Source organism: Rhinoraja longicauda, chromosome 19, assembly GCF_053455715.1.
Source record: "Rhinoraja longicauda isolate Sanriku21f chromosome 19, sRhiLon1.1, whole genome shotgun sequence".
Lineage (NCBI taxonomy): Eukaryota > Metazoa > Chordata > Chondrichthyes > Rajiformes > Arhynchobatidae > Rhinoraja > Rhinoraja longicauda.
In genome coordinates, this window is record NC_135971.1 from 16,247,888 (window position 1) to 16,261,786 (window position 13,899).

Here is a 13,899-nt window from a genome sequence, read left to right on the forward strand (position 1 = left end):
TCGATTGTAGTCATGCACAGTCTTTCCGCTGACTGGTCAGCACGCAACAAAAAGCTTTTTAACTATACCTCGGTAAGCTAAACCTCCCAACTCCCACTTGTTCAAGAATAGACAATAGGTGCAGGAGTAGGCCATTCGGCCCTTCGAGCCAGCACCACCATTCAATATGATCATGGCTGATCACAATCAGTACCCCGTTCCTGCCCTCTCCCCATACCCCCTGACTCCGCTATCCTTAAGAGCTCTAGCTAACGCTCTTTTGAAAGCATCCAGAGAATTGGCCTCCACTGCCTTCTGAGGCAGAGAATTCCACAGATTCACAACTCTCTGACTGAAAATGTTTTTCCTCATCTCCGTTCTAAATGGCCTACCCCTTATTCTTAAACTGTGGCCCCTGGTTCTGGACTCCCCCCAACATTGGGAACATGTTTCCTGCCTCTAGCGTGTCCAACCCCTTAATAATCTTATGTTTCGATAAGATCCCCTCTCATCCTTCTAAATTCCAGTGTATACAAGCCCAGCCGCTACGGTCTTTCAACATTTGACAGCCCCGCCATTCCGGGAATTAACCTAGTGAACCTACGCTGCACGCCCTCATTAGCAAAACCTACGCTGCACGGCCTCAATAGCAACAGACAAGACAATATAGTCCACACTCTCGTTATTCAGTACCTTGACGTTGGTTGGAGATGTGATCTTCTTCTTTTTCTTGATTTTTTGCCCATGTGTTGGGGCAGAGTTGAGTGCCTCCAGGAAGCCTGTACTCTCAATGGCTGCAAACAGAGGAGAGAACAGTCAGGGTGCAGCCAAACTTATCAGTTTATGAAACGTCAAATGAAAATAAAAGATTCTAAGGGGTTGGGGCCGCAGTGCATGTAGTAGCAGTTAAAAGGCATGTGCAGGACATTGCTACAGAAACAAACTAGAGAAATAGTGGCCATTCTGCCCTTTGATACTGTTCTACATGTGTTTAGAGATACAGAGTGGAAACAGGCCCTTCGGCCCACCAGGTCCGCACATTAACACCATCCTACACCAACTTGGAACAATTTTTACATTTACCAAGCCAATTAACCTACAAACCCGCACGTCTTTGGAGTGTGGGAGGAAACCGAAGATCTCGGAGAAAACCCATGCAGGTCATGGGGAGAACGTAGAAACTCCGTACAGACAGCACCCGTAGTCGGGATGGAACCCGGGTCTCCGGCACTGCATTCGCTGTAAGGCAGCAACTCTACCACTGCGCCACCGTGACTGCCCTTGTGGGTGTACTCTGTCCTTCACCACTTAATGCATCTGTGCTTCGTATCTCACATACACTCACTCACACACAGCTCCTTGCCTGTGTCGTGTTACCTGTCCCCACACTGTGCTTCTAGACCGAAGGACACAAAGTGCTGGAGAAGCTCAGTGGAGAAAACAGCATCCCTGGAGGCAGGACAAACCATGGCAGGTAATAGGTGGAAACAGGGGAGGGGTTTTATGATAGGCAGATGTTTGGAACAAAGGCCAGAAATTAAAGTCGAGTGCGTGTGAGACAGAAGGATTGAAGACTTCAAAATTGAGAAACCAGAGGGGAGAATGTAGGAAGAGGAGGAAGAATGTACAAGTGAGCGGTCACAGCGGTAGAGTTGCTGCCTTACAGCAAATGCAGCACCGGAGATCCGGGTTCCACCCTGACTACGGGCGCTGTCTGTGTGGAGTTTGTACGTTCTCCCCGTGACCTGCGTGGGGGTTTCACCGAGATCTTCGGTTTCCTCCCACACTCCAAAGACGTACAGGTTTGTAAGAAAATAACTGCAGATGCTGGTACAAATCGAAGGTATGTATTCACAAAATGCTGGAGTAACTCAGCAGGTCAGGCAGCATCTCAGGAGAGAAGGAACGGGTGACGTTTCGGGTCGAGACCCTTCTTCAGACAGGTTTGTAGGTTAATTGGCTTGGTAAATGTAAAAAAAACAATGTCCCTAGTGGGTGTAGGATAGTGTGCGGGGATCGCTGGTTGGCGTGGACCCGGTGGGCCGAAGCGCCTGTTCCCGCGTTGTATCTATAAACTAAACTCTGTACAGCGTACCTGCACTCAGGATCAAACCTGGGTCTCTGGCGCTGTAAGGCAGCAACTCTACCGCTTCGCCACCACCATTTGATATTCAGGCACGTTATAAGTGCATGCACAACACATGGAATTGTATCCACAAGCATTTTCAGACAAGAACAAGGTGGTAAATACTCACGTTGAGGGGGAATGATCTTGACTTTGATTTCCTTGGTAGTGTTAGACGGCACATTTAACGGTTTGTACTTCTTTTCCACTTGCGGCGCCGCGCTGCTCGTTAGGGATGTGCTAGGAAACAACCCAAAAAAGGCGGTCAATGACAGCAAGAGCTCTAATCAACTTGCAAAACGAAAGACAGGCGTCTCATTGAAGCAACGGATGAAAACCACAGCTGCAGAGATCAATAGGGCCCCAGCTCATTCTAGATCAGTGACTCAAAGCTTGGAGGCGGTCCAAGCAAAGATTTGAGCAATGATTCTCGTCACCAGGTTCAGTGCTGAGGGAGTGTACTGATCGGCGCGGACTTGGTGGGCCGAAGTGCCTGTTACCATGCTGATCTCTAAACTAAAACTAAACACACAAGAATCGCCATGTTTCCAATGCCATTTTGTGTACTCCCCCAGTGTAATCTATTATTCTTATACTCTTGCACTTAAGCCCGATTGTACGGTAAGAATTTTTACTGGACTGTGTGCAAAAAAAGCGATCTCACTGTACCTAGGTACATGTGACAATAAAGCACCATTAAACTATACAACCCCAGTACAGTATCCAACTGCAGTCTACCGCCTCCAGCAATGTATGAAACAACGTGCATGGTAACAGTGATCTTACTTTGGTCGTTTGAGGGGTGCTGGCTTGATGTTGTACTTGTCAGAAATGATTGGACCAGGGATAATCTTTTTTGGCTGAACGGGAGCTGCTGGTTCCATCTCCAGACCTGCAAAAAAAATTAAAAAATCATAAGGTACAACATCAACGTCAGTTTTCACTTTAACAAAGGGACGGTGGAACTGCTGCCTCACAGCGCCAGAGACCCACGTTTGATCCCGACTCCGGGCTGCTGACTGCGAGGAGTGTGCATGTTCACCCCGTGACTGCGTGGGTTTCTGCTGCGCGCTCCGGTCTCCTCCCATGTCCCAAAGTCGAGCGGGTTTGTCGGGTTGACCGGCCTCTGTAAATTGCCACTAGCGTGCAGGGAGCGGATGAGAAAGTGGGATAGCATATGAACCGGTGGTGATCAGCATGGTGGCCTGTTTCCACACTGTACCCCCATCTGGAGTGTTGTGTACACCTGGAGTATTGTGTACAGTTTTGGTCTCCTAATCTGAGGAAAGACATTCTAGCCTTAGAATGGGGGTACAGAGAAGGTTCACCAGATTGATCCCTGGGATGGCAGGACTTTCATATGAAGAAAGACTGGATAGACTCGGCTTGTACTCGCTGGAATTTAGAAGACTGAGGGGGGATCTTATAGAAACATATAAAATTCTTAAGGGGTTAGAGAGGCTAGATGTGGGAAGATTGTTCCCGATGTTGGGGAAGTCCAGAACCAGGGGGTCACAGCTTAAGGATAAGGCGGAAGTCTTTTAGGACCGAGATGAGAAAACATTTCTTCACACAGAGAGTGGTGAATCTGTGGAATTCTCTGCCACAGAAGGTAGTTGAGGCCAGTTCATTGGCTATATTTAAGAGGGAGTTAGATGTGGCCCTTGTGGCTAAAGGGATCAGGGGGTATGGAGAGAAGGCAGGTACAGGTTACTGAGTTGGATGATCAGCCATGATCATATTGAATGGCGGTGCAGGCTCGAAGGGCCGAATGGCCTACTCCTGCACCTATTTTCTATGTTTCTATCTGAAGCACAAATCGCACTCTCCGACAACAGTAAACCTCTTTAAAACAGTCAATTTCACAAAGAATCTGCATTGCAAGGAAATTATTCTCTGTCTCCACAACTAGATGGCACTATTACGTATCTTATAGTGTACACTAAAAATATTCCATCAAGTTCAAGTTAAACCAAAGGCTTGGACAAATGACAAATACATGCCAACAATGTATTCTCGGCTCCATTTGCTCTGTAGTAGATATACTCCCTGATGTGCGAGTAAACGATGGAGTGAAGAAGCTCGGGAAGTGAGGCAAAGAACGTCTCCACTTTATAGTTGCAACAGTTCTTCACTCACGCACAGAGAATAATGAAAGGCCTGGATAGTGTGGATGTGGAGAGGATGCTTCCACTAGTGGGAGAGTCTAGGACCAGAGGGCACAGCCTCAGAATTAAAGGACGTACCTTTAGAATGGAGATTAGGAGAAATTTCTTTAGCCACAGGGTGGTGAATCGACAGAATTCATTGCCATGGGCGGCTGTGGTTTGCCAAGTCATTGGGGATGGAAAGGTTCTTGATTAGTAGGAGCATCAAAGGTTATGGTGAGAAGATGGAAGAATGGGGATATGAGTGATTATCAGAGCAGCCATTTATTTAAAAAAATGCTGGAATAGCTCAGCAGGTCAGGCAGCATCTCAGGAGAGAAGGAATGGGTCTGAAGAAGGGTCTCGACCTGAAACGTCACCCATTCCTTCCTTCCTGAGATGCTGCCTGACCTGCTGAGTTACTCCAGCATTTTTTTGAAATAAATACCTTTGATCAGATCAGCCATGATCGAATGGGCCAAACGGCCCAATTCTGCTCCTGTATCTGACGGAGAACTAACCTGTGGACCGGAACTTGGCGTGACTGGGGGCCGTTGTCCGCAATGATTTGGGCTTCTCTCGTTTCGTCTCCATTTCTTCCTCCTTCGCCTCCTCTTGGAGGTCCGATTTGGGCTCCGGGACTCTCTCGGAATCTGGTGCTCGAACCTTTCCTTCATCTTTCCGTTTCTTTTTCTCTGGTTGTTTATCTACAACTTTAAAAATATATAAAAAAATCAAGCTTCAGAGTTGAGACAAGAAATGTACTGTTGGATTTCAAAATGCCATTTAGAAACATAGAAAATAGGTGCAGGTGTAGGCCATTCAGCCCTACTAACCAGCATCGCCATTCAATATGATCATGGCTGATCATCCAGAATCAGTACCCCGTTCCTGCTTTCTCCCCATATCCCTCGACTCCGTTAGCCCCAAGAGCTAAATCTAACTCTCTGTTGAATACATCCAGTGAATTGGCCTCCACTGCCTTCTGTGGCAAAGAATTCCACAAATTCACAACTCTCTGGGTGTAAAGGTTTTTCCTCGTCTCAGTCCAAAATGGCCTACCCCTTGTTCTTAAACTGTGACCCCAGGTTCTGGACTCCCCCAGCATCAGGAACATTTTCCTGCATTTAGCCTGACCAATCCCTCAATAATTTAATATTCTATAAGATCCCCTCTCATCCTTCTAAATTCCAGTGAGTATACGCTCAATCGATCCATTCTTTAATATAAGCCCAGTCGATCCATTCTTTAACCAAGGATTTACAACAAATGGTATGACTACTACACTGTACAAAACATAAATTTACAGCTTTCAGCAGAAGCTTACTGGATCCACTTGAAATCTAAAGATCTCATTAAAACGCAGTCGGAACTACCAAATGATTATCAACAGTTAGTATAAGAAAATAACTGCAGATGCTGGTACAAATCGAAGGTATTTATTCACAAAGTGCTGGAGTAACTCAGCAGGTCAGGCAGCATCTCAGGAGAGAAGGAATGGGTGACGTTTCGGGTCGGGACCCTTCTTCAGTCTGAAGAAGGGTCTCGACTCGACCCGAAACGTCACCCATTTCTTCTCTCCTGAGATGCTGCCTGACCTGCTGAGTTACTCCAGCATTTTGTGAATAAATGATTATCAACACACTGCATCTAACATGCAAAAATACTCTGCAGCTTTACAGGGCAGCGGGGAAGGACATCGACAATATCGCCTGGCCAGGATGACCCCAAAAAGCTCCGACCCAGTTCTACAGCCTGGACTTGTAGGCCTTTAGGGCCAAGTTAAGATTCCACATTTTAACAACCGCAAACTTGAAGGGTACAAGATGGCACCTGGAAAGTGGTGACTCTTGTGTATTGCCTCAGTGCGATCTATAGTCACACTCTCGTACTTTGTACATTTGTGCCTAATTCCTCTACTGCCATTTTTCTGGCAAAGATCGTTTCAGCGGCATGGTGGCGTGTAGCGGCAGCGCTACTGCCTCACAGCGCCAGAGACCCGGCTTCGATCCCGGTTGCGGGTGTTGTCTGTACGGAGCTTGTACGTTCTCCCCGTGTCCTGCGTGGGTTTCCTCCGAAGTCTTCGATTTCCCCCCATACTCCAAAGACATACAGGTTTGTAGGTTAACTGGCTTGGTAAATGTAAAAATTATCCCTAGTGGGTGGTAGGATGGTGTTAATGTGTGGGGATCGCTGATCGGCGCAGACCCGGTGGGCCGAAGGGCATGTTTTCGCCCAATATCTCTAAACTAAACATAACTGCTCCTTTAATCCCTTTGCTCCCGCATTCCAAAGACGTTCAGGTTCGTACGGCTTGGTGTTAATGTAAATTGTCACTAGTGTGTGTAGGACAGTGTTAATGTGCGGGGATCGCTGGTCGGCATGGACTTGATGGGTTGAGGGGCCCGTTTCCGCACTGCATCTCTAAACTAAACCAGCTAATGGATACCAGCAATACATTTGATCAAGGATGCCTTGTCAGATACATCATTTCTAGTAAACAGTACGAATTAATTTGAACAAGAATAGAATTGTACCTATCATTCCAGGGCCCAAACTCTGAGATCGAATGACAGTCATCCAATGGCTGACCAAAACCTGTGCCAACTTCCTGAGCTCTGAAACAAAGAAGAAATTATGAAAAGCAGCCCTTGATCAGATAAGAAAGGGTTCAGCTTCCAAAAGAACCCTTCATTGCGCTAAGATTTCTGCATTCTCAGGGAGTACAGGCTGCTGCAAATGGCGTGAAGTCAAAAATCTCTCACCCCCTGGGGATGCAGTAAATCAAAGGCAATCTGAGCTCCCTTCATCAAATCACCACTTGCCAAATCACCAAGAGCATAGGCCCTCACCAAACCTGCCCCACCCCCTTGCATTTTAAATATCTTACTTAACAGGTCAACAGATAGACATGATCAAGAGGAATAGGACTGTCTTTCAAATAAAGATCTATTAAATCCAGTAGCATTGAGCAAGTTAGGTGCTACTAGTTAAATAGAGCCGTAGAGTATACCCCTTCAGCCTAACTCGCCCTCACCGATCAACATGCCCCATCTAAAGTAGTCTCATCTGCCTGCTTTTGGCCAATATCCCTCTAAACTGACCTGATCCATGTACTGGTCTAAATACGTCTTAAACATTGCGATAGTTCCTGCCTCAACTACCACCTCTGGCTCGTTCCATACACCCACCACTCTCAGATTCCTGTTAAATCTTCCCCACCCTCAACGTAAACCTATCCCCTCTGGTTCTTGACCGCCCCACTCTGGGCAAAAGACTCTGCGTTCATTCGATCTATTCCTTTCATGATTTTGTACGCCTCTATAAGATCACCCCTCATCCTCCTGCGCTCCAAGGAATAAAGCCCTAGCCTGCTCAACCTCTCCTGATAGCTCAGTCCCGAGTCACGGCAACATCCTGATAAATCATCTCAAGATTGGCAACATCTTTCCTATAACACGGTGACCAAAACTTTTTTAATCTTTTTTTTTTACTATTACTACTACTGCATGTAACAGATCTTTATTTGAAAGACATCCCTCCCCTTCATTACAGTAAACGTTGTGATAAAGTAAATTAAAAACCTTTGTTGCATCAAAGATTCACCCCTCAAATTTTCAACCACACCACCAGTGACAGCCAGATTAGACATAAATTACACTGGTACCTAACAACAATATTGTTCAGATTAAGTTTATTTCCTAAAGTGGGCAAGTAATGAAAATCAAAGCCGCAGTTGAATCTGAATCTACATGGATCAGAGATTCAACTGGTGTATGCATGCAGTATGCAGTATAGGAAAGATCAAAATGGACATTTACCGTCTCAAATGACAAACAACCATTTGCGGAAGACAGAAGAGTCAACAGTCAAGAATATTTAATTGCCATATGTACCATAGAAACATAGACAATAGGTGCAGGAGTAGGCCATTCGGCCCTTCGAGCATTCAATATGATCACGGCTGATCATCCAAAATCAGTAACCCGCTCCGGCTTTTCCCCCCATATCCCTTATCTTCAAGAACTAAATTTAACTCTCCCTTGAAAACATCACTGCCTTCTGTGGCAGAGAATTCCAGATTCACAACCCTCTGGGTGAAAAAGTGTTTCCTCATCTCAGTCCTAAATGGCTTTATTCTTAAACTGTGATCCCTGGTTCTGGACTCTTTCCCCAACATTGGGAAAAAAATTCCTGCATCTACCCTGTCCAATCCTCTAAGAATTTTATATGTTTCTATAAGATCCCCTCTTATATGTTTCTAAGACCGCCAACAGAGCAATTAAAATTCTTGGAGACACAATGAACTGTAGATGCTGGTTTACAAAAAAAAAGACAGAGTGCTGGAGCAACACAGTGGATCAGGCAGCATCTCTGGACAACATGGATAGACGACTTTCGGGTCGTTATCCTTCACCAGACTGATTGTGAAAAGTCACCTATCCATTCTCCATGATCTCTATGTTCTCCAGAGATGCTGCCTGACCCGCTGAATTACTCCGGCTCTGTCTTTTTTTGTTTTAACAATGAAATTCTTACTTGCTGCAGCTTCACAAGCCCATTAATGCATTAACATACAATTAAATATGCAATAATCAATAACAGCACAAATTCATAATCGGTAATAGCTCCTACGGGGTCAGCAAGTTCACAAATCGAAACTATTTTTTCTCATTACTTTTCTACAAGACGCAGTGGTTCTACAAATCGAAGGACCGTCTTACCTTCATCATCAAAGGTCTTGCTCAACTGTTTTACGATCTTCGCAGTGTTATTCTGAAACAGAATGAAGCACAGGTTAAGAACTTGCTACTAGAGGCACCTACATGTGTAGGAAAGAAAACTGCAGATGCTGGTTTAAACCGAAGGTAGCCACAAAATGCTGGAGTAACTCAGCGGGTCAGGCTGCATCTCTGGGGAGAAGGAACGGGTGACGTTTCGGGTCGAGACCCTTCTTCAGACTGATGGCAGACTTCAGTGTATAAACGCTGACTTCTCTAACTTCAGGTAACCCTTGCTTTCCCTCTCTCCATCGCTTCCCACTTCCCAGTTCTCCGACCAGTCTGACTGTCTGATATTTCATCTATGTGCTTTGTTGTTACCTTCCCCAAGCTAACAATGATCTATTCTATTTAGTCACAAAATGCTGGAGTAACTCAGCAGGTCAGGCGGCATCTCGGGAGAGAAGGAATGGGTGACGTTTCGGGTCGAGACCCTTCTTCAAACTGATGTCAGGGGGGCGGGACAAAGGAAGGATATAGGTGGAGACAGGAAGATAGAGGGAGATCTGGGAAGGGTGAGGGGAAGAGAGGGACAGAGGAACTATCTAAAGTTTGAGAAGTCGATGTTCATACCGCTGGGCTGCAAGCTGCCCAGGCGAAATATGAGATGCTGTTCCTCCAATTACCAGTAGGGCCTCACTATGGCACTGCAGGAGGCCCATGACAGAAAGGTCAGACTGGGAATGGGAGGGGGAGTTGAAGTGCTCGGCAGTTATATTTCTTATACGAATGATCTATTCTACATTTTCCTTGATCTCTATCCCCTTTGTCCTGTTTTCACACCTTACACCTCTTATCTATGCACTTCCTTATCTACGTATCTCCCACTCCCGACATCAGTCTGAAGAAGGGTCTTGACCCGAAACATCACCCATTCCTTCTCTCCAGAGATGCTGCCTGACCCGCTGAGTTACTCCAGCATTTTGTATCTACTGGAATGGTATGATTTATGTCATGTGATGTACTCAATATCTTATCAGTCTCGTGAATAAGTGCAAGTATTCGCAGTGTACTTTTGTAAAATAAAGAAGATCCACACTGGCAACAATGTGTACTGAAAACCCGTGCTTTGTTTCTATCTACATGCTAAAGCCGTAATATAGACAATAGGTGCAGGAGTAGGCCATTCGGCCCTTCGAGCCAGCACCGCCATTCAATGTGATCATGGCTGATCATTCTCAATCAGTACCCCGTTCCTGCCTTCTCCCCATACCTCCTGACTCCGCTATCCTTAAGAGCTCTTGAATGCATTCAGAGAATTGGCCTCCACTGCCTTCTGAGGCAGAGAATTCCACAGATTCACAACTCTCTGACCGAAAAATGTTTTTCCTCGTCTCAGTTCCAAATGGCCCACCCCTTATTCTTAAACTGTGGCCCCTTGTTCTGGACTCGCCCAACATTGGGAACATGTTTCCTGCCTCTAACATATCCAACTCCTTAATAATCTTATACGTTTCGATAAGATCTCCTCTCATCCTGTGGTATTGTAATATTTTACAATACCACATCGCAGTTCCCCAACACAAATCAAGACAGTTAATCCAGCTTGGAAACAGACCCCTCGGCTGAACTTGCTCATGCCGACCAAGAGGCCCCATCGGCACTAGTCCCACCTGCCCGCGTTTGGCCCACATCCCTCTAAGCCTTTCCTATCCATGTACCTGCCAAATGTCCTTTACATGTGACAGCACCTGCCTCAACTACCTTCTCTGGCAGCTCACTTGTCAGATCATGGCTGACCTCTGTCAGCGCCAGTTGCCGGCACTCTCCTCCACACAACCCTTGATTCTCTTAATGTTCAGGCGTACTAAACTGGCAGAGCTGCTGCCTCACAGCGCCAGAGAATCAAATTCGATCCTGACCTCGGGTGCAGTGCCCCCTGTGACCAGGCAGGACCAATCCCAAAGACGTGCAGGTTTGTAAGTCAATTGAGCCTCTGTAAATTGCCCCTAGTGCGCGGGGAGTGGATGAAAAGGTGGGACGACACTGAACTAATGTGAACGAGCGATCGTCGGTCGGTGTGGGCTGAAGGGCCAGTTTTGATGCGGTTTCGCTGAAAATAACTCTGCACTCGTCGAATCCTACAAACGTACAAAATTCTTAAGGGGTTGGACAGGCTAGATGCAGGAAGATTGTTCCCGATGTTGGGGAAGTCCAGAACAAGGGCTCACAGTTTAAGGATAAGGGGGGAAGTCTTTCAGGACCGAGATGAGTTTTTTTTCACACAGAGTGGTGAATCTGTGGAATTCTCTGCCACAGAAGGTAGTTGAGGCCAGTTCATTAGCTATATTTAAGAGGGAGTTAGATGTGGCCCTTGTGGCTAAAGGGATCAGGGGGTATGGAGAGAAGGCAGGTACAGGATACTGAGTTGGATGATCAGCCATGATCATATTGAATGGCGGTGCGTACAGGCTCGAAGGGCCGAATGGCCTACTCCTGCATCTATTTCCTATGTTTCTATGTTCAATGCTCCACTACACGTTGTTTAGGTACATGTGACAAAGTACCATTGAACACAGATTTAGTCATTGAAGACAAAACCCTACCCTCTCCCTTTATGGAGGTTCTTTGTTTAAGGTTTTATTTACCTGCTTCAAATGGTCCACTGTGAGTGGTAATAACTGCAACGACAGCAGAATCTGCTGTAACAATGACACATTGCACCCAGATTTGGAATAGGTCAGCCAATTATTCAGCAGTTTGTAACCACCAACGCTGATGAACCTTCAGGAAGGAAACAAATAACAGCTGACTATTTGCGTCTCATAATATCACAGACAATGTAAAAATTTATGATTGCTAGCCGAAACATGACATCATGCTGAGAGTAAGTACATGGAATCAAGAACGAGAGGGGAAAAAAACCCTGCAGATGCTGGTTTAAATCGAAGGTAGACACAAAATGCTGGAGTAACTCAGCGGGTCAGGCAGCATCTCGGGAGAGAGGAATGGGTGACGTTTCTGGTCGAGACCCTTCCTCACTTTGAAGGAGGGTCTCTACCCGAAACGTCACCCATTCCTTCTCTCTAGAGATGCTGCCTGACCAGCTGAGTTACTCCAGCATTTTGTGTCTACCTTCAAGAACTAGAGGACATTGGTTTAAGGTGAGGGGGGAAAAACGGGTAGCTCTTTCACATGCAGGATGGTGAAGATATGGAATGAACTGCCAGAGGTAAAATGTGTAAGCCAAACAGCCATTTCTGTGCTGTATCTCTAGAAATAAATCTGCAAGAAAGATCAAGATGCAAAGAAATAGTGAGAATGAGAAATTGTGTGAACTAGGTTTGTGCTCCAGAGTTCAAAATAATGAGGTGACATTGCAATAGACAATATTCTGAAAGCTTGGTAGGGGAGATGATGGTCGATTGCTGCCCAAGTTAAGACATCTGGAACTAAGGGGATGCACTTTAATCTGGGGCACGCTATATAGCAAAATTGTGGAATAATTTCTCTACTCAAAGAACGAAGACTCTTCCAATCCTTATCCCAGGGGGCTATGGAGTCAACCATCGATTGTATCCAAATTACAAATCTGCAGAGTTCTGGATATCAAAGAAGTCAAGGGACAGGAGAACTGAACAGAAAATTTGGTGTTTGAGGTAAAAGATTAGCCTTGATCTTGCTGAGTTGGCAGAGTAGACTTAAGGGGCTGTATGGCTTACTCCTTTATCTCTTTGACTCTTATGGGATGGAAACCATCGGACATGGTGGGCCGAAGGGCCTGTTTCCACACTGTATCTCTAAAACTAAATTTGTTGTGTGAGCAAGGGACAAGACTCTGGAGGAAAACTGGATTGTTTCCGGCAGTAATCAAAGGCCAATTCCACACTGAATCCTGCATTGGAGTTTGGGTGCTGAGCAAGAACCATCATTTTTAACAAAAGCGTGCAATTTAAAAAAAAAAAAGCATTGGAAAAAGTTGCCAAGAAAAGAAAAAATCTTTTTTTTTTAACCCATGCTAATGGAGTGGATGTGCGCAGAATATGCACAGAGATGTTATGTGCAAAAAAGCAGTACATAGAACAAACAGCTCAAGGATAGCTATACCAAAGAGGAAATTAAAAGGAGGACACTGATAAGCAAGTTAGAAATTATCACGCTTACTGATTTAGGATATCCTCAGACTTGGTCTGTAGCAGAATGTTTAAGTACATACATCTGCTGACTAACTTTTTTGATTCCTTCATCAATCTGAAAATAAAAGGCAATGAAGAAAAGTGGTTAATAGTCTGCACTGGAAATGTGGCCAGTATCCAGATATACGTGCAAAAGCTTGAAAGATCGGAGAGTTCAATGGAGTGTGGCAATCATGGTGGGCAACTTTCGTGTGGACCAGTAGAATCTAAGAAGAGCCTCAAGTTTGACAGGTTTAGAGGGATATGGGCCAAATGCAGGCAGGTGGGACGAGTGTAGATGGGACATGTCGGTTGGCATGGGCAGATTGGGCCAAAGGGCCTGTTTCCACACTGCATGGAAGAATCTGCCAGAGATATGAAGATTGGTGGACAGCAGGAGGTAGAGAAATTTCACTACTTGATGGAAATCTGCCAGGATTAGGTAGAATGCCAACATTACACCCTTCCCAATTCATGAAGTTAATAAGGTTGTGGTGTATTAGATCCCAAGGGATTTCACCCAGTTAAAATAATCTACATTCCCATTGACAGCAAACACTCTAGTCCACAGAAATTTTGTTAAGGATTAGCAGGTAGGTAAAACTGTAACTTCATGGACATCCAAGACAGAAGGTGTTGTGTATCTGCTGACATGAAAAATATACAATCATGTACACCAACACAAATAAACTTTTAATTACAGTGGTAACACCAGCCAAAATAAAAATCATTGGATGATGGCCAGTGGAAAT

At 45.4% G+C, this 13,899-nt stretch overlaps 1 protein-coding gene across 5 annotated transcripts in view; it reads right to left on the reverse strand.

Annotated features, from left to right (window-relative positions):
* ppp1r10 (protein phosphatase 1, regulatory subunit 10) overlaps positions 1 to 13,899 on the reverse strand; it is a 38,776-nt gene that overhangs the window by 17,168 nt on the left and 7,709 nt on the right. For all 5 annotated transcript variants that reach the window (XM_078416322.1, XM_078416321.1, XM_078416320.1 and 2 more), the window contains exons 3-10: positions 13,137 to 13,223; positions 11,621 to 11,756; positions 8,976 to 9,027; positions 6,789 to 6,869; positions 4,773 to 4,964; positions 2,891 to 2,996; positions 2,235 to 2,344; positions 673 to 773 (exon numbers count right to left, since the gene is read on the reverse strand). In XM_078416322.1, coding sequence (XP_078272448.1) covers positions 673 to 773; positions 2,235 to 2,344; positions 2,891 to 2,996; positions 4,773 to 4,964; positions 6,789 to 6,869; positions 8,976 to 9,027; positions 11,621 to 11,756; positions 13,137 to 13,223 — 865 coding nt within the window. The remainder of the gene's footprint in view (positions 1 to 672; positions 774 to 2,234; positions 2,345 to 2,890; positions 2,997 to 4,772; positions 4,965 to 6,788; positions 6,870 to 8,975; positions 9,028 to 11,620; positions 11,757 to 13,136; positions 13,224 to 13,899) is intronic.